We start from the raw sequence: 20974 nt of genomic DNA, 5'->3' as shown, positions 1-20974 counted from the left end.
TAGACAGTGTCAGTTTATGAAGCTTCTTGGATATTATTATAAGGGAAAATAGACTGTACTTTTAGGATGATAATGAGACAAGTTTCTCATTCTTGTACATATACCAATCACCTTCTGTGAGAGTCGAAAGGGATCTGGGTGAGTTACAAGCTCCCTGAGCCTTTTTACTTGTTTTTTTTTCTGCTGACACTAACAGAGATCAGCCATTAGAAGCCCAGTTCCAGCTAGAGATACCACTGGAAATTCCATTACACTAAAAACAGAATACTCAAGAACTTTGTAAATTGCCTCATAGACAGTTTTCATGGATATGGGATTTGATTTTACTCTACTTACAATAAGTTAGCCTGTTACTGTTTCATAGATACTGGTGGAAGGTACAAGACTTCCGAGTCAGAGACAAAGGACTTTATTACTCACCATATAGAAAGCAGCATGAACTTCAACATGTTTGTGTTGGTTCCCCTTGTCCCCAAGTCCCACAGGGCCATAGCATGGAGCTAAATGAATACTGCACACACAGTGGGTTAGCATCACAGCTGAGGAGCACTGAGCTTAGGGAACCCATCCTCTCATAGCAAGCAGTAGGCAACCTTGCTCTTTGTCCCACAGAGAGACGCTGTCTCATCTCTCAAGGTTGCTTGTTGCAAAAATAATCATGAGAAATGGCCTGGATAAAGAGCAGTCAAGGCCTTGCATTCTTGGCACACCCAACAAGAATATGCAGGGACTCTCAGAGCCCACAGTAGATTGCCTCTCCTAACAAGTTTCCCCTAAAAAACAGAAGATGAATAAGAAAGTGTCACTCAACTTATCTCATTGAATACAAGTGGGAATCTTGATAGTGTCTATATTAGCTCGTATTTCTAATAACTAAGGAACCTTATCCCATGCTGAGTCACATGTGTGACTGAGATTTTCAAAAAATGGATTACGAAAGAATTAAAGCAAAGTTTAGAGTAATTCCTTGTTCAAAATATCTAAAAAGAAAGATGATATTTTGGGGGAGGGGCCCTCTCAAAACTGAAATTCAGATGAATCATGAGGAAGAAAAGAGAAAAGTATTTCAAGAAGCTGGGGTTTTTACTCAGGGAGTTTGCCAATTAATTTAGAGTTAAAATACCTGTCTATAAAATAAATAAAAATAGCTCTAATTTAGTTCATATTTATTACATTTCAAGATCTTTATATCAGTTTTATCCTTTAATTTTCGAACATTCCTGTGAAATTATGATATTTTGCTTATTTAGCCAATTAGGTAGCTAGGTCAGAGTTTTAAAAGTTGCTTAATGTCCCAAAGCTAGCAGGTGACAGAGCCATAACTTAATAAAGGTCTAAACAAAAGCCACTTTATCTTTTTACTGTGTTTTGGCTGCTTAGAAAGGGATGTACACAGATAGAAATAAATGAGTGGTAACTGGAATGAGTAATAGTAAAGCCTAGATCTGATAGTGCTCATGCAATGACCAACCTGCCTCCTCGCTCCCACATCCACAGAATTAGTCCTCGAAGCTAGGAGCCCTGCAGGCTGAATACTATTTCAGGCTCTGGGACTAGTCAGAACAGAGTGGACTCAGGCAGGGTATTTGGCTTTCAGCATCAAGACTTGCTGCTTCCTGCTCTGCACCCTAGTTCCAGAAACAGCACCCATCTTCTTTGCGATCAAGCCCTTTCCTTATCTTTGCATTTCAAAGACTGAGGCACTGCCATAGTTTCTGTTTGGGCAGCTTGCCTGATTCTTCTACAGTTTGGAGAAGGGAGGCAGGAAAATACTGAGGGCTGGACATCTCCCCTTACACTTTAGTTCCATTGGCTTTCAGAACCTCTGCTAGCTGCTGGAACCTTCTTTTAGCATCTTGGTAAATCTACCCATTCTCTCTGCCCCAGCTTCTCTGTTTTCTTTAATATGCAGTTGCAAAAAGTGCTCAGGGTCATTTTTAAAGCATTGATAGAAGAACTTGAAATAAGAAGAGTAAGAATGGAATGCGGTCGTGATTATAGACAGATAGTATCCATGTAAGGATACAGGCCTTTTTGCTTTCATCTTTTCCAACATAGTGAATATTGTTTAAACTTTAAAGAGAAAATTCTAATACTTTAGACTTGTTTAGGTCAGCAGTCATTTTCAGTGTCTTCAGTGAGCTCAGTTCTTTAAGTCCATTCAAATTATTTCCCAAGGAACTTGCGGCTGTGACCACAGTATCATCTGTCACTTACTAAAAGTTCTTGGAGAGTGTTAAAATGTGCCGCATTCATGGAATGAATATGAGTGATTTGTTGAGCTGAAGCTTTTAATGAATGTTAACTATTGTGCAAAATTCAAAGAAAGAAACCACCCTCTGTGTTCTCTAGCCCTCCTAAGATACTGCGCTTGTTCATTTAGCAAACCTTTCCTCGTCTTCGCTGTGTTCCTAACCCAGTGATAGGCACTGGGGATGCACAAACATGTGAGAGCTGTTGGAGAGGCTCCAGATAGTACTGGTGGACGCAAAGGAGAGTACAGGTTGAGAAAGATGTATGAGGGGCTGATGCTAGAATCTTGTCCTTAACTATTAGGTCTTATCCAATTTGAAGAGGGACCAAAAGGGAGTCAGATGAAGTAAAAATCCCTACAAGTGTCAGAGACCTGGTTCATTCCATTCTTTTGCACCCTCTTTCTCTTGACCTTTGGTGACCAGTGATGTGAACTGGTGGGAAGTCTAGAACTGAGCGTTACACAGTAGTTGTAAATCAGAAGAAGTCAGCTGTTTCATAATAGTATTCTATTTCAGTAGTTTTCTATCAGAATTTTATTTCCTGTTTTTGTTATAAATCATAACCTTTAAGTTGTACATAAATTGAAATTGGAATGTTATTTCCACAGGCTTTTGAAGATATAGATATTGAAAAGAAAAAGACCATTAAGATTATCCTGGAGTATGCTGACAAGATATTCACTTACATCTTCATCCTGGAAATGCTTCTAAAATGGGTAGCATATGGTTATAAAACGTATTTCACCAATGCCTGGTGTTGGCTGGATTTCTTAATTGTTGATGTATGTACTTTGAGTAAATTTTAAAAGAGGATTTATTCTTACAAATAAGTGTTCTGAAAAACCTTCACTAATGTTATATATTAGCACACTTTAATTTTGGTTAGCTTTTTGTACTTTCAGGCAATAGTAAACCTTTATATTTTTAGAAATTTCAATACAGCCAGTAGAAATATATCTGTGAGGATTATTGAAAGAGAAACATCTCAAGAAATGTAAATTCTGTACCATTCTGACATATATAATTTACTCCTGTGTGTTTTCTGAAATCAGAAGATGTAATTTTTAAATATGTATTATTTGATTTGAATATCATTCACATTGGAAATATGAATGAAATGAAAAACTAGAAGGTGGGATGTTAGCTGAAAGTTATATAAAAATGGTAGTGTTAAAGCTAAATAACCCTCTGTTCAGGAGAAGGGAAGACATGGAATTTCAAAATATTTATCTCAGGCACAATGATAGAGAAAATTAAAATGTGTCACAGCTCTTGTCTCCATCTCAAATATCCCACTTACCTTCATCTCTAGAGTGGCAGTGGAGCAGAAAAATTGGTATTAATAATTTCAAATAATAAATTCAGAGAACTGTTGAATACTTGGATGATGGAAAATGCATAAAAATACTTCAGTTTATGTATTATTTTTAACTAAGCAAAAATATTTTTTAGGCATGTTGTTGAAATAGTCAGGAAAGAGATCCTAAAACAGCTTGTGAGATCAAGAAATCTCAAATAGAAATTAATAGTACAACACCCATTATTATCAATTCATTTTTACTTAGTATACTCTAATTCTTTTATTTTATATTTCAATGGTATAATCTAATAGTATATAATAATACAATTATCATATGTAATATTTTATGTTATTTTAAAAGGCTTTCTTAATTTAATTCATGACCTCAATCTCCTAAACTTATTTTTCTCAGAACGAATTATGTTCTTCAATCTTTTACTAATTCTCCTAAATTTTCCGAAATCTAGCCTTTGTGGTAAAGGAAGAAGCATCCTATAATCAGTCATAGTGTTTAGAGATTTGTTTTCCATGTGATGTCTGGAATTCGAGGGCAAATGCAAATTTTTATAGTACCGATAACTTCTCTAACATTTAACAAAGAGTTTGTATTACCAGACTTTTCAGAAAAGATAAATTAATATAGAACCATTTATAGACATCAAAATTACAGATAAACATGACTATATACAGCGAAATCTGACTCAAAATTAAGCCAAAACTAATCATACCTACACAAAATTCAATTTCTCAACTGTTACTAAAGCTCAGTAAACTCCTTTTTAACAGTTCAATACATAAAACATTAAAAGCAATAACAATTTCTATATAGATGATGTGCGAAAAAATTTTTCCTACAGTATAGGTATTAATTTTACGTTCTCTTGGGCTTCCTGTATGAGAAATCTAATTTTCAATACCTTACATTAATGATTTCATGTTGTTTGATTGTTTTTTGATTCACCTTTATATATATGTTGCCTAGAAAAATAAATGATATGATAGATGCTTTTGTAGTATAATAGTATTAAAGAAAGGCTAACCAAAATAAGAAGAAATAATACAAGGTATGTGTTATTTTTTTCTCTTAACTTTTAAATATGATTATTTCAAAAGTTATTATAAAATATTTAAGATATTCAAAAACCTTTTAATTATTATTACAAACATGTTTATTTTTATCACACAGCTTAGGAAATAAAAGTTTATAAGCAGAATTAAATTTATTTTAAATTAAGAAAAATATGCAGTTGTTTAATAACAAATTTGTTTTGTATTTGAAAATATGAAATGGTGAGTCTCAATATTTAGGGGAATGTAATATGCAGAACTCAGGGAGGTATACAGCTTCAATTTGAAATATTAATTTGTATTTTGAAAAAAGGTAAGTAAATATTTATATATGTGAATATATAAATATATATCACATATAATGTTTTTATAATGTAACATGGAGAGCAAAGCATCACACAATATTCTTGCTGGTAGAGATGCAAACCTAGGGATGTAGATTTGGGGGAGGAGCTGAGATTTTTTTTGTTTAATTTCTCAAAACTTGAGCAGCATATCTAGAGCAGTTGTTTTCAAAGTGTGATTCCTAAGCCAACATCATTGGCACCTGTAGGTGGGAATTTGTTAGAGATGCAGTTCTTAGGACCTGCCCAAGATCTACCGAATCAGAAACTCTGGTGTTGGGACCCAGCAAAATGTTGTAACAAGCCCTTCCAAATGGTTCTGGTTTTAGAACCACTGATCTAATTTGATATTTGGAGTACTCGTTTAATGTCTGCAGGCTTTTTGATTTTTTGAAACTTAAATAATGATAGCTCATTATTCATCAGTATGGGCATGTATATGCATATGTTTACATAGATAAATAAATAGATGTATATGCATTATAAATATTGTCAGTTACAAACTATACTTAAGTTTTCTTAGTACTATACATCTATTATCTTCAATATCGTACCACCTGACAGTGGTTTGGAGATTGGGTCTCCCATTTTTAGGAGCTATTTAAATTATAATAGACATTTTGAAACTTTACCTTTTTCTGCTTGAAAAGGAATACTTGTAACTCAGTAAAAAAGTATACTTATTTTTTAAAGCTCACTTAAGTGGAAAATAATGCACCTGAATGACTGGGTGAATTTAAGAATGATAAGAGCGACAATTAGTTCTGCTGGATATATAGCACGAGGACTTAAAAAAGAACAGTGTTACATTTGGTGAGACGTTTGAAAGTAACTACATGCGAACAAAAACACTTCAACACATCCTGATCCATAAATCCATTTACCTGTCTCTGATAGTAGCAGCAGTAAACTTGTGAGCAATGAATTTTTCTACTCTGTCAACACTTGTTAAACAAAAGTTGACTCCTGGGTATTCCTATTCTTCCCTGAAAAACTTGAATATGTTAGTCTTTACTTAATTTGTAATAAGCTGCATTGTAAACATTGTTCTTGTACACTGTCTCCTACACATAGTGTAAAACAGATGAATACTTTTTAATGGAACTTTTTCAGAGACTAAATGCATTTATAGATCTAGATCTAAGGACATTGAGAAGCTCATTGCTCTATTACCAAAACGTGCATTAGTTTTAATTCTGTCCATGTTTTTTCTTCTGAGATAATTTTTGACAAGAACACAAAGTTCTCTTGGATACTTGTTGTGGTAATTTTGGCAGGTCTGACTCACATGATGAAGTTGTGTATCTCTGTGTTGATTGTGCAGCCAGTGAGATCACCTACTCATGCACTCATCAATACAGTTAAGATTTTCTCCCACTAATTATTACTAAGCAGATGATTTTTGCCTGTTATGAGAAGTTATAAGGCACAATAATCTTATGGGGAGTTAGCCCCATCTCAAAATCATGAGTCTTCAAATTGATTTTGAATAAGTTTTATTTATACTAGGACTTACATTTGGTTGAGTTAATGTCACACTCTTATGAGTTGGCTTCAGAATCCCACATTTTGTTTGCCCTGGATTTTATTTCAATCGAAATTTTGATGGTTGCTCTACTTAAATGCTCAGAATTAATAAGCAAGTACATAATCATTAACCACCAAAGTGTGAAAAGCACATGTCATTTGTATTCAGATATAAGAAATAACGTACTTTCCTTCTATTATTTATTTTGGTTAGCCTTCCTTCAAAGCTATGTCCTTATAAAAGCATCCATATTACCCATTTGTTAGGCAATGACTAGATAACTTGTTGTTTAAAATCATATTGTTCTTGTCAAGCTGCTCTTAATGATCTTTGAAACTGACTTTTCTTCCTTATGCTTTATTATTTCATTGACATGATTAATGAAAGCTTTAATTTTTTGTAGGTTTCTTTGGTTACTTTAGTTGCAAACACTCTGGGCTACTCGGACCTTGGCCCCATCAGATCCCTCCGGACACTTAGGGCTTTGAGACCTCTAAGAGCTTTATCCAGATTTGAAGGAATGAGGGTAAGAAACTACTAAACTTCCTAGTATAGTATTTTTGTTTTTTAAATGGATTATAAAATAGTAAAATAGTGGGTACATAGACATTATGAACTGTTTCTACAAATGTACATATACATACATATATATGAACTGTTTATGTATATGTGTGTATACATGTGCATATACACATAGTATTTCAGTGCATATTGTTTAACAGAGTAAATCGAATACCGTAGTAATGTCTCCTTTATATAATATCGTTAGGCACCGATCCAAATAAATGACTTTTCCCTTCTTTCATGAAAATCCCCATGCTAGGAAATTCAAGTGAAGGGGACACTATTAGTCCTGGCAACATTTCTCATATGCAAGTCGTCAAGGACTTGCCTGTACTGGGTGTTCAAATAATACTTTTTAAGGAACTACCTTGGGAAAAGGGCATAAGAAAAGAAAAGGAAGTGGAGTAACATCAACCATTGCTTTTAATTTCATCCTTAAAATAAATGTTTCAATGAAAGTGGAATTATCTCCAAATTACATCTGAGAAAACTAAAGCTCTGAGAGTTTGCATAATTTGCACTAGGCTGCATACAGCTTGGAAAGAGATTCATTTTGCAAAGAAAACAAAGTGAGATAAATGATGACTACCAGCAACCTACCTTTAAGGGCTATATTAAACCAGAAAATTCTTCATAAAGAGGATGATGGCCATATTTTCTCTAATTAGCTCATATTCTCATCTGTTGCTGCTCTCCTCACATTTCTTCTTTTCCAAAAGAGCCTCTGTTGTGCTCTTGGCCAGGAATGCTTCTCCCTGCCTTGTCACAAGCAGATAAACACCTACCCAACTTTTAAGCCTCAATTTAAATTTGCCTTTTCTGTCCACTGACACGCATAATTGGGTGTCCTTTTTCTACATTCAGACACATAAAACCTTCATTATATTGTATTTTGCTTATTTATTTATCCGACTTTCTCTCTACCGGTCTCTGAACGATTTAACATGCAGATTAGTCTAACTCATTGCTTCTCCAAGTGTGGACTACTGACTAGCTATCAGCATCATCTGAGAACTTATTAGAAATGCAAATTCTCAGGCCTCACTCCAGGCATACTGAATCATAAACTCTGAGATGAGTCTCAGAAATTTGAAATCTCAGGTGAATATTAGAGATCTTTTAGTCTAGATTTTCATTAATATACCTACTAACCTAATTATGACTGTCACATCTAGTGCTTAATGAATCCAGTGTACAGTGGCTCCATGTAAATGAGGGAGCATGATTATACAAAAAGAATACGTAAAATTTAAATTACATTTTATACAGAAAGATGTTATTGGAATTCATTGACATTGCCTTCATTTTTTTGAGCATTAGTAGAATGTTACAATCTATCTAGAATTTAAGACTGATTCCTGGACTCAAGTAGATATTATACACCATTTTCATGAACAAATAATATACTTGCACCTACAAAACTATTTCCCTCAGTGATTAAGCTAGCCTGATATTTTATCATTTGCTTTTTGTTCTTTATTTATGATACCGGTGAACTGAATGCAGAAGAATGTTTTACTATATTTGGAGAGGCAAACATGTCTATTTAGTTACACTTATTAACCAAGCAAAACAGAGATGTTTCTTCACACTGCATGTCATTTTGAAAAATAAGTGAAATAATGATTTGAGGCATTTCATAGTTAGCTTCCTTGTAGTCTCGAAGCTCTTGAGTTTATTGACTTTCCCGACAGTGGCTTCTCCTCAGAGCAGTATGTACCTATCTCCCTCAGACCCATCATTGCTCACGTTCTTTCAGCAAACATTTTAAACACTAACATGTGTCAGCTGTTGTGCTGTAAAAAGACTGCAGTGGTGAATAGACCCTAATCCCCTAAGACTGCAGAGGGACGATGGTCATGAAGAGACAGGGGAACAGTAGTTATTCTATGACCTGCTATAAAACAGTAAGCATACAATGCTATAGGAACATAGATGTAGAATGGCTGCCTGGGGAAGTCTGGGAAGGCTTTAAAACGAGATGACTTTGGAAGCCATGACTAAAGAGTGGAACCCAAATCACAGGCAAGTAGGCATTACAAGACAGAGATGCATGGTATGCAGAAGCACAGATGGTGGAGAAACACAGAGCTGAGTGTGAAGGCACATTTGAGCAATGACTGGAAGGATCAGTGAGCCTCGGTGATAAGTGCAGTATGCAGGTTAGCAGGAAATGGGGTAAAAAAGTAGACTTGAATAAGAGATCATATAATTATCAAAGCCTAAAAGTACTTAAACTGTTTGCCACCCCTTGCTCTAGAAAATCTCAAAGGGAGTCTGAAATCCTTAATGTTTCACCATTTGGAAATGTCTTAAGTGCCTGTTTGATATATTACAAAAAAAAAAATGTAGGAGCACAATGCTCTTATTTAACAAATTAGTCTTTTAACACATTTGTACTCAAACTGGGACTAGAGCTGAAGTGTTAGAAGACAGGTAGATTTTGAAGGATGGGGCAGTTAAGAAAATCTGGAGAATGGTGAATGCTACAATAGTCGCCATGCAGGATAGTTGAAGTGGCAAGAGGCACTGGTGATCGGTAGCAATGGAAATGCTGAAAAGCAGAAATAAATGAAGTTTTAAAGATAAATCATACTTCATTTTTGTTTTAACTGAGACCAGCATGATCTATGTTTAGCCAAGGACATATATAAATTATTTTTAGAGTTAGAATAATAAATTTGAAAAGATAGTTCTCATTTTACAGATGTGAAAACAGAGGTTCCAAAATCTTAACTGAATTCACATATCACACAATTGGCAGAATCACTTAAATCAAAGGGGTTTATTAAAAGATTCTTAATCTTAACTCCAGTTTATATGCACCAATAGTTTCTCTATATGGGAGAGTTTTTGCACTGGTATTCTAGGACTACAAACCTTTAAATGTACATTTTATTTATTTTTTATCATTTATATTTATGATTTTTTTCTTTTCTAGAGTATGCAGATTTTACGACTTCATCTTACATATATCAGGTTTTGGTTTATTATTTTTATTTATTTTTCGCTTATTTAAGCTGTCATAGCATCTTCATTATTTCATTTTGTATTGTTGCTAATAGTTTCACTGTGTGTTCATCATATATTTTTGTTAACTCCTTGATCACAAGGCTCTTGTCTCATTTCATCTTGCTTGGCTTACTGCTGAACATATAGTAAGCATTCAGCTAATACATGTTGGCTGGTCGATATGATTGATTCGATGTCTTAACTATTTAAGGACAGCTTTCCTAATTTCTTTAATAATGCACAGTGTTTCATTAATGTAACTCATTTAACATTTTATGAATCCTAATCATTCTTTTCTTTCTTTGAATACTAGGTGGTCGTGAATGCACTCATAGGTGCAATTCCTTCCATCATGAATGTGCTACTTGTGTGTCTTATATTCTGGCTAATATTTAGCATCATGGGAGTAAATTTGTTTGCCGGCAAGTTCTATGAGTGCATTAACACCACAGATGGGTCACGATTTTCTACAACTCAAGTTCACAATCGTTCCGAGTGTTTTGCACTGATGAATGTTAGTCGGGAAGTGCGATGGAAAAACCTGAAGGTGAACTTTGATAATGTTGGACTTGGTTACCTGTCTTTGCTTCAAGTTGTAAGTGACCCCTTTCATGAATGCTTGATATTTTTGTGGATACTGCATGAAGGATAGAAGTCATTATTTTAAATAATCTATTAACTAGAAACTTAAAGTACTTTTTGTCTTTAAAAAAACACTTGGTGTTTCTTAGATTATATGCCTATAAAAATGAGCTCAAAAAGCATAGTTTCTATTGCATTCAAGAGTTATTTATATATAGCTGGCTTTGGGGGGTTATTTGGCCCCTCACCATTGCATTGTCTGAATTTTGCTCCAAATATAAATAGCTTGTTGTGGTTTTTTTTTTTTTTTTGGATTGCCAGTTTTACACTACATGAGAATGAGAGAGACTTCCCACAGAGAATTGTTAAGAATTGGAGAAAATTCCGCTTCCTGCCTTTTTCATAAAATTCTCCTCTACCTCTGGAAAAATAAAAACTCATGCACATAATTCTCAAGAATTGTAACAACCTGGAAATAACTAGATAGGACTAAGATTTAAAATGTGAATTGAGAATGTGTCCTTTTGCTCTTGGCATAGCACCTTTATATTAAATTGATATTTTAATATATAATAAAACAGTGATTTGATATTACCTACTAAATGTTATAACATTAAATGGACTAAATTCATGTATTGCTGCTTTAAGAGTATGAGCTTCACATTCAGATTCTGTAAATGTTATATTTACAGGCAACATTTAAGGGATGGATGGATATTATGTATGCAGCTGTTGATTCTGTTAATGTAAGTATTGGTCAACATATAACTAAACTCCTTAGTTTATTTCAGCTATTTTCAAACATTTGCTCCAAGGAGCCCTTAGTATGTACACACAAACTGAAGAACTTCTACCTAATAATAGCTTAATGATTATGTGTGCAGCATTTGGAGACAGACCTTGACTCAAATTCTGGCTACCAAATCATACAAGCTGTGCAACCGACTTTGAGCAAATTAACTCTCTGAGCCTATTTATCGACTGTATAAAGAAAATAATTCAATGCCTACCTTATGGGATTGTTTTGAGGATCCAATAAGAAAATGCAAGTAGGGCACTTAGCACAGCCTAGCAGTAATAAGTGCTCAGTAAATATGTCTATCAAAATAAATATGAAATAGCATATATTATTCTATAGTTTAAAGTGCTATGGAAATGTTTATGTGAAATAAGTTCCATGCTAAGAAAATTAAATCCAGTGAAGACATTTCTGTAACCAAATGAAAAAAGGAATCAGCAAAATTTCTATAAATATGGTGTCATCTCTTTGACAGTCTTTTCTGGAAATACAAAAGCATACTTTAGGGCATTTCATTACTAAATTGTCCTACTAATCTGAGAACAAGTACTATATATGGGTAAACCCTTTGTAGTCATTTGAAGATTATGTTCATATACATAGTAAATGTAATAAATATTTAATGTTGAAAAAAATTTTAAGTGATTATGTTGAGCCACAACAATATCTTGGCTTCTGAAAAAGCCTAGTTTACCTAAAATAGCACAGTTTGAATTACCTTGTCAAACCATTGAAAAAGAAAATGATGAATATTATTGTTAATATACTGCTAACTTTTGTTAATTTTATAGGTAGACAAGCAACCTATATATGAATACAGCCTCTATATGTATATTTATTTTGTCATCTTTATCATCTTTGGGTCATTCTTCACTTTGAACTTGTTCATTGGTGTCATCATAGATAATTTTAACCAACAGAAAAAAAAGATAAGTATTTTAAGTTTCTTTCATTGCACTGAGAAATAGGAACAATTATTTTCCCAAAAATATAATGTGAAATTTAATTTTATATCAATTAATAATTATCTTCATTAGAATTCCATTTATTTTTTCAAATACTTGGCCAGTATACAATTACAGATATGGTTAATCTCATTTATCTCTACACAGAAAATAATATCTTAAGTCACAACTATTTTTAAGCAATGTGGCAACTATTCAATGTGGCAACTATTCAGATTTTTTTTTCAGTGATTCCTGTAGAGGACTGAGTAATTAAGAAAAATGAATACACTAATTATTTATTCAAAATACAGTCATAAGTAGTTTCTTCATTTTGCTCTGAGCCACTGTTCTACGTGGTATGTTTTGGGCTGGTGCTTCAGGGGAGAACAACATAAGATATGGTTCCTGAGCTCAGGGAGCTTATATTATAGCAGAAGGAGTGATACTTGTAATGGAAATGAAGATTTGTTGAATGTTACAAGTGAGGCTCTCCCCTGAGATTTCTGTTTCAGCTATTGGAGGGTTTTGTAATCTCCTCTTAGTTTCACTCTACCCTCCATTATGTTGGAGTATTATCTATCAAGAGAAGACAAAATCTGTCCTTTTATTTTTACCTGTAGTTCAGAATGCTCTCCCCAGTGTTTTCCTAGCTTCTTCTGGTAAGTTCTTGACATGCTAAGATATTCAGCCCCCCCCCCCCATCAGTGAGCAAGAAAGAGTCTGGGCTTCTCTTGACATTGGTATGGAGACTCTCATGCCTACTATCTATAGATCGGATGGATACCAAAATTACAAAGAGACTGCATACCAATTAGAAGAAAGGTTAATGAAAACACTCAAGACAGAAAGGGGAATCTGGTTATCATTGGTATTTGATAATTTTTTTTCTAAATTCAATATAACATGAAGCTGAATATTACCTAATCCAGGAAAACTAAAGGAAAACCATAACCAGATCATCTTAACTCCAGGACCCTACAAGTTAAGTAAGGAATTCAGAACTATAAATTCTCCTGAATTTATTTCTAATTACATGAATTATACTAATTTGTGCCATAACAACAACAAAAAATGATATTATAGATCAATGTAGAGTATGCATGAATCTGTAAAAATTACAAATGATTTTAAGAAATTAACAGACCCTAAAAGAAAAGACAAAGCTTCTGGACCCCCTTTGTGAGATTTAGGCTTACACAGTATGGAAAGAATCAAAAACTTTATATAGATGTTATTTTTTTGTTGTTTTATTTTGTTGTTGAATCTTAAAGGTTGTATATTCAATTAGAAAGCCCTTCAGGTCAGGGATCCTGGACTATTAGTAGTTTCCTCAGTACCTAGAATTCTATTATGCATAAGGTTGATATCCCAAAAATTGTTTATCTTGAAATACTTTATTTGGAATTAAAAAGATAGCTAAAGAGTTTCTTGAAATACACACAAACACGTGTGTATGTGTGTGTTACATATTTATTATATTTTTTTGTCTGCTAAAGAATATGGCATTTTAAAATGAACACAAATGAATATAAATCTAATACTATTTTTGCTACTCTATTTGGCCCCAGCTCTTCATAAGAGTCCTAAATATTAGCCAAATCATCAAAAAAAAATTCATTTCTTTTATTTCTTACAACCCTTCTTCATATATTCATTATTTAGCAATGAAATGTTTGGTAACACAAGTAGCAGATGAAATAAGATATCAGCACACAGTTTAACATAATACAGATTATCTCTCCAAAAGAAAATCGAGCCAATTATAATTATATATAATAACATATATTTTATATATGCACATTACATTATATATGGAGAGTCATGTGCTTACACATAAGTAATCCTTTAAAACAAGTTTTATTTATAGCTACATTGCATATAAAAAATACATTTCATTTCTATATTGATACATTTTCAACCTGTCTTAATAATCTGAGAGAAGATCTAGGAAATGATTCTGGTTTTAACTAGATTTTTTTTTTTCTTTTTTTTTACCTTGGAGGTCAAGACATCTTTATGACAGAAGAACAGAAGAAATACTATAATGCAATGAAAAAGCTGGGATCTAAGAAACCCCAAAAGCCAATACCTCGACCAGGGGTAAAAAATATGTGTGTGTGTATCGTTAGCAAGTTAATTTTAAAATATTTTTAATTCACCTTTAATGTACAACCATTTCTTAAACATGAATATTTTGAACAAAATTTTGAACAATTTTTGAACAAAATTGCTAATATTTTGAAAGTCTTTATAAAACAATATATGTATTCAGAACTATTGGTTTTCAATATTCATTTTTTAATTTTTCTATAAAAATTAAAAATAATTATATGCTTTTATTTTTATATTAACTACACAACTTACTACTTCAATGGCCTATAGAGAATCAAAATAAATGTACTTTTGATTGACTATAACATACTAGAGTGGATAAACTTAAAAGCAAATATTATTATACAAGGCTAACTAAATCCTGGTCTGATATGCTGAAAGTCAACAACAACAACAGCAACAAAAGTTTCATTTACTCTGACTTTGATTTAATCCATTAATAACATTTCTTGTAGAAAGCACAAATCCTATGATCAGGGATAATTTATACAAGTTTTAAAGACATAGCTTTGTAATTTTTTTTACTAATATAATGATTAGTGGACACTACTTAGAAAGTTTACTCTACTTTCCATATTATTTTTATTTCTTTGCAGAACAAATTCCAAGGATGTATATTTGACCTAGTAACAAACCAAGCTTTTGATATCACCATTATGGTTCTTATCTGCCTCAACATGGTAACCATGATGGTAGAAAAAGAAGGACAAAGTGCATACATGACTAATGTCTTATATTGGATAAATGTGGTTTTCATTATCCTTTTCACTGGAGAATGTGTGCTGAAACTGATCTCCCTCAGACACTACTACTTCACTGTAGGATGGAACATTTTTGATTTTGTGGTTGTGATTCTCTCCATTGTAGGTAAGACCATTTATTAAGCATATTTTAGTTTCGAATCAAACTAAACTCCACACATGCTCAGAGAAGTTTCTGAATTCTTGAATGTAAATTTACTTTTGAGTGAGCTAGTAAAATGAAAGAATGAAGGAAGCTTAAAAACAAAACTTTACAAAACAGAAAACCACCATATCAGAATTCCTGGGTTCATGCTCCAGGCTCCAAAGTCACAAGTTTTCTATTTACTGGAAGCACATAATACCCTTTGTTACAGTACCAGATTTCCAAGATTACCCTTCACAACAGTAGCAACTGTATCTATATGTAGGTGTGTCTTAGAAGACCAATGCAAAATCTGAAGTCACTTCCACTTTTAGCCCATATGAAAACTGCCATTTGATTAATGATAATAGTAATAGCCATAATATTAGTGATTCTTGTGAAATCCTTCATTTCTTATGGTTTCATACTTGGCAAGTCTATAAAATGCAATCATTTCTTGGAAATTGGAACCAAAATGGCATAGAGGATAGAGGCTCTGTTGATCCCTCTGGTGACCAAAACAAAGTTGTGATGGAAACAACGAGCAGCAGCAAGGAAAAAATCATCTGGGATCTAGATGAAAAAGCCACACAACTAGGGAGAAATCCAAGAAAGCACCTTGCAACGGCAGATGGTAGGACGGGGCAGGGATGCGGACTGCCCAGTCCTGAGCAGCTACGTGAGACGGAGGCTGCAGCAGTGGCAGAGGCAGACATCTCTTAAAGGGGCCACGTCCATGAGCAGATTTTTGCAGTGACAGACCTGCTTGCTCTGAGGACCAGTGCCGATTCAGCTGTGGGCAAGGGGCACCAGGGACTTACAGGGAGACATTGTCCGAGTGAGGGTCAAGGTGAGACTCACTCGGTACAGAAGCGCCAGTTGTTCCCTGTTGAGTCCTCTCCACTCCCAGTGCGTGGACACAGAGCTGCCATAGCCATGAAGTCATCAAACTGGATAACAGATGTCACTCTGCCCAGAGGAGTCCCTGAAACCCCGCCTCCCCCAAATCGGGCCCCACCCAAGCCACATCAAGGTGTATCCTCAGCAAGTCAGGTGCTCCTTGCTGAGACTCAGAATGGTGGAGGCAGCTGGCCTCAGTTTCTGGTATGACCCTGTGTAGCACAGCATCTATGGACTGCTTACTGAATCCTGACAGGTGGCTCAAGGGGCAGATCCTTGAGCTAAATTTGGCCTGTAGCTGAGCCCCTCTCAGAACTGTGCCACTGGACACTTACTTCACAAATCTACACTAATAAGACCAGGAGACTTAGGAGCTTTGCTTAGTACAGACACAGAAAGGCAGCCAAAATGGGAGGACAAAGAAACAGAAACCATATGAGAGAACAGAACAGAGATCCAGATATAATAGAGTCAAGTAATCTAACAGATGCAGAGTTCAAAACACTGGTTATAAAGATGCTCAATGAACTTTTGGTTAAATTCAGTGAGAACTTCAACAAAGAGGTAAAAAAAAAACCATAAAAATGGAAATGGAAATTATAAAAGAAATGAAGAACACATTATCTGAGATGAGAAGTATATTAAATAAAATAAACAAAGGAAGAAACAGAGTGAATAAAGAAAAGGATCAAATATCCTATCTAGAGGATGGGAAAGCCAAGAATACTCAATCAGAATGGCAAGAGATAAGATGCCAAGACTATAAAAATAATTTAAGGAGCATATGGGACACTATTAAGGGTCCAAATATCCGTCTGGTGAAACTGAAGAAAATCAAGAATTTGAACAGCTGTTTGAAAAAATTATGATGGAAAACTTTCCTAACTTGGTGAAGGAAATGGACATAAACACCCAGGAAGCTCAGAGAATTTCAAAAACCAGGGATCCAAAGAGGTCCATACCAAGGCACATCATAATTAAAATGCCAAAGGTTAAATACAAAGAAAGAATATTAAAAGTGGTGAGAGAAAAGCAGATAGTTACTTATAAGCGAAAACCCATGGCAGCTAATTTCTCAAAAGAAACTATGCAGGACAGAAGGGCTTGGCAAAAAATATTCAACAGGATGAAGACCCACGATATACAATCAAGAATAATTTATCCAGCAAAGCTATCATTTAGAATTGAAGGATAGATAAATAGCTTCCCAGACAAAAATAAGCTAAAGGAATTAATCACCACCAAACCAGAATTACTGGAAATGTTGGAGGGACTTCTTTAAGAAGAAAAAACATGTATCAAAAAAAGGAATAAAGAATGGTAACAACTACATTTCTATCAGTAAGTACCTCAAATGGAAAAGAATTAAGTTCTCCAACTAAAAGAGTGGATGAATGGAAAGGAAAACAAGACCTCTATATGTTGCCTATAAGAGACTCACTTCAAATTAAAAGACACAGACTAAAAGGAAGGGGATGGAAAAACATAATGCTTTGATGGACCTAGAAAGTATTTAAGTCAGACAGAGAAAGATAAACACTATATGATTTCACTTATATGCAGAATCTAAGGAATAAAAAGACTAAGCTATTCAAAAGCAGACTCGCAAGTATAGTGGACAATTTGGCGATGGACAGAGGGGAGGGGAGTTTGGGGGGCTGGAAGAATGGGATGAAGGGTTAAAGAAGTACAAATCAGTAGCTGATGGATGGTCACGGGGATAGGGAGCACAGCAGAGGAAATGCAGTTAGTATTAATATGATGGCTAGGTGGAGGGTCAGGGGAGTGAGGGAGCAATTGGGGGGATCTTTTTATGAACTATATAGATGTCTAACCAATGTACTGTATACTTGAAACTAATTTTTAAAAAAACTAAAGTTGTAGGGTTTTCCCCTTTTTTATTTAATTAATTTTAGCTTTCAAATATGTAAAATATAAAGTTTAAAGGTTCAAATAATATTAAAATTATGCTTAGAAAAAAATGCAATCATTTCTTAACCAACGTGTCATATCTGTGAATCACAATACCTGACTTTATCCTTCCTCCCCTTTCATTACCATAGCTCTTTTTTCATCTTTTTGTTTTTTCATTATCTGTACATGCCTTTCCCACTATTTTAGGATGGCATCTATTTTTAGAATTATAAATTTTAGACAAAAAGACATTGTGGAGATCATAAATTGGAAATAACATAAAAGTTTTCATTATGTGGTTATTTTGAACAGATATTATATGACTATAAGAAATTACTTAGTTGTCATTTGTATGGAAATATTTTTATGACATGAAGTGACTAAAATAGATGGCAAAAAATGCCTGTGTAACATGATTACATTCGTGTGTGTGTGTGTGTGTGTGTGTGTGTTTGCATAGAAAAACGTCTGGAGTGATATTAACAAAATATTAACAACAGCTATAGTTGGTGATATTTTAGGTGATTTATATTTCTTTTTTTTAACGTTTTACTGTATTGCTTGAATTTTCTACATGAGTAGGTATTATTCTTATCATTAAAAACTTCTTGTGGAGGTAAAAGACAATGTCCACAAACTTAGTAAAGGAGGGAAAATTGCAAAATGGTAAGTATAATCATTTTTCTTTGGGATTGCTCAATTCTTTGTTATAAAACGTCTTTCAATAAAATGTCCTGAGGTCATTAAAAGATGCAAGAGAAAACCATTTTGAGTTAGGATTTTCTGTATGACGGAAATTTAAATATTTTCTTTTTATTCCTTCATTCTTCGCCAGGTATGTTTCTGGCTGAGCTGATAGAAAAATACTTTGTGTCCCCTACCTTGTTCCGTGTGATCCGTCTTGCCAGGATTGGCCGAATCCTACGTCTAATTAAAGGGGCAAAGGGGATTCGCACGCTGCTCTTTGCCCTGATGATGTCCCTTCCCGCGTTGTTTAACATCGGCCTCCTATTGTTCTTGGTCATGTTCATCTACGCCATCTTTGGAATGTCCAATTTTGCCTATGTTAAAAAAGAAGCTGGAATTAATGACATGTTCAACTTTGAAACTTTTGGCAACAGCATGATCTGTCTGTTCCAGATTACCACCTCTGCTGGCTGGGATGGATTGCTAGCACCTATTCTCAATAGTGGACCTCCAGACTGTGATCCCAACAAAGTTCATCCAGGGAGTTCAGTTGAAGGAGATTGTGGTAGCCCATCTGTTGGGATTTTCTATTTTGTCAGTTACATCATCATATCATTTCTGGTTGTGGTGAACATGTACATTGCTGTCATCCTGGAGAACTTCAGTGTTGCCACTGAAGAAAGTACTGAACCTCTTAGTGAAGATGACTTCGAGATGTTCTATGAGGTTTGGGAGAAGTTTGATCCTGATGCCACCCAGTTTATAGAATATAGCAAACTCTCTGATTTTGCAGCTGCCCTGGACCCTCCTCTTCTCATAGCAAAACCAAACAAAGTCCAGCTCATCGCCATGGATCTGCCCATGGTCAGTGGGGACCGGATCCACTGCCTCGACATCTTATTTGCTTTTACAAAGCGTGTTTTGGGTGAAAGTGGAGAGATGGACTCTCTTCGTTCACAGATGGAAGAAAGGTTTATGTCAGCCAATCCTTCTAAAGTGTCCTATGAACCCATCACAACTACACTGAAACGAAAACAGGAGGATGTGTCTGCTATTATCATTCAGCGTGCTTATAGACGTTACCGCTTACGGCAAAATGTCAAAAATATATCAAGTATATACATAAAAGATGGAGAGAGAGATGATGATTTGCCCAATAAAGAAGATATGGTTTTTGGTAATGATAACGAGAACTCAAGTCCAGAAAAAACAGATGCAACTCCATCCACCAATTTTCCACCTTCATACGATAGTGTAACAAAACCAGACAAAGAGAAATATGAAGAAGACAAAACAGAAAAGGAAGACGAAGGAAAAGATGGCAAGGAAAGCAAAAAATAGAGCTTCATATTTGATACACTGTTTACAGCCTGTGAAGGTGATATATTTGTGTTAATAAGACTCTTCAAAGAAGGTCTATGCCAAAACTTTTTATCAAAATATTCTCGAAGTCAGTGCACTCATTAGCTCTGATTCCCTAAGATAGGTGGGCAGCATTAGCAGATGGCTATTTTTGCACTGGTAAATGATTCTGTAAGAATTGTAAGAATAACTCAATAGGGCTATTGATTACAGCAAATAAAGGTAATTTAATTTGAATTGCTTTTAATAAATCATAAGACCACATAGAAAATGTTCACATCTGCCTTGTAGTTTTCACAGAATTGTAAACATTCATGTTTCCCATGAAACTAAAATACAGATGCGCACACACACACACACACACACACACACACACACACACACACCCCTACCCATCATTTGGATATCTGCAAAAGTGTTTTGCCTTAGCTTTGTAATGAAATGCCCTGATAGAAGGAATGGACATTAGTAATGAATGTTTAGTTAAAACATCTTGATATTAGGGAGCAAGACCCTTTTATTATCCATGTACAGAGGTCATTCTATATTTTGAGGTGCTTAAATTTATTCTATATTGCATCAGAACCAATTTATATGTGCCTATAAAATGCTATGGGATTAAAAATGTGTAGGCTATTTATTTCAACAAATACTTTTCTTTCATCTTGACTCCTATAACAACATAAGGTTTACCTTTAGACTATTGTGCTTGATA

General features: G+C 34.4%; 1 protein-coding gene across 1 annotated transcript in view; it reads left to right on the top strand.

The window, feature by feature from the left end:
* SCN9A (sodium voltage-gated channel alpha subunit 9) overlaps nucleotides 1–20396 on the top strand; it is a 124057-nt gene extending 103661 nt beyond the window's left edge. Inside the window, exons 21-28 of the mRNA XM_025039560.1 lie at nucleotides 2864–3037; nucleotides 6899–7021; nucleotides 10385–10666; nucleotides 11346–11399; nucleotides 12244–12381; nucleotides 14395–14499; nucleotides 15108–15378; nucleotides 19046–20396. Of these exons, the coding sequence (XP_024895328.1) occupies nucleotides 2864–3037; nucleotides 6899–7021; nucleotides 10385–10666; nucleotides 11346–11399; nucleotides 12244–12381; nucleotides 14395–14499; nucleotides 15108–15378; nucleotides 19046–20238 (2340 nt within the window). The 3' untranslated portion in view covers nucleotides 20239–20396. The remainder of the gene's footprint in view (nucleotides 1–2863; nucleotides 3038–6898; nucleotides 7022–10384; nucleotides 10667–11345; nucleotides 11400–12243; nucleotides 12382–14394; nucleotides 14500–15107; nucleotides 15379–19045) is intronic.
* Nucleotides 20397–20974: the final 578 nt, after the last annotated feature.

The sequence above is a fragment of the Pteropus alecto genome, unplaced genomic scaffold (assembly GCF_000325575.1).
Source record: "Pteropus alecto unplaced genomic scaffold, ASM32557v1 scaffold3, whole genome shotgun sequence".
Classification (NCBI taxonomy): Eukaryota; Metazoa; Chordata; class Mammalia; order Chiroptera; family Pteropodidae; genus Pteropus; species Pteropus alecto.
Note: the sequence above shows the minus strand (reverse complement) of the source record. Positions and strands in the feature narration are given on the sequence as shown.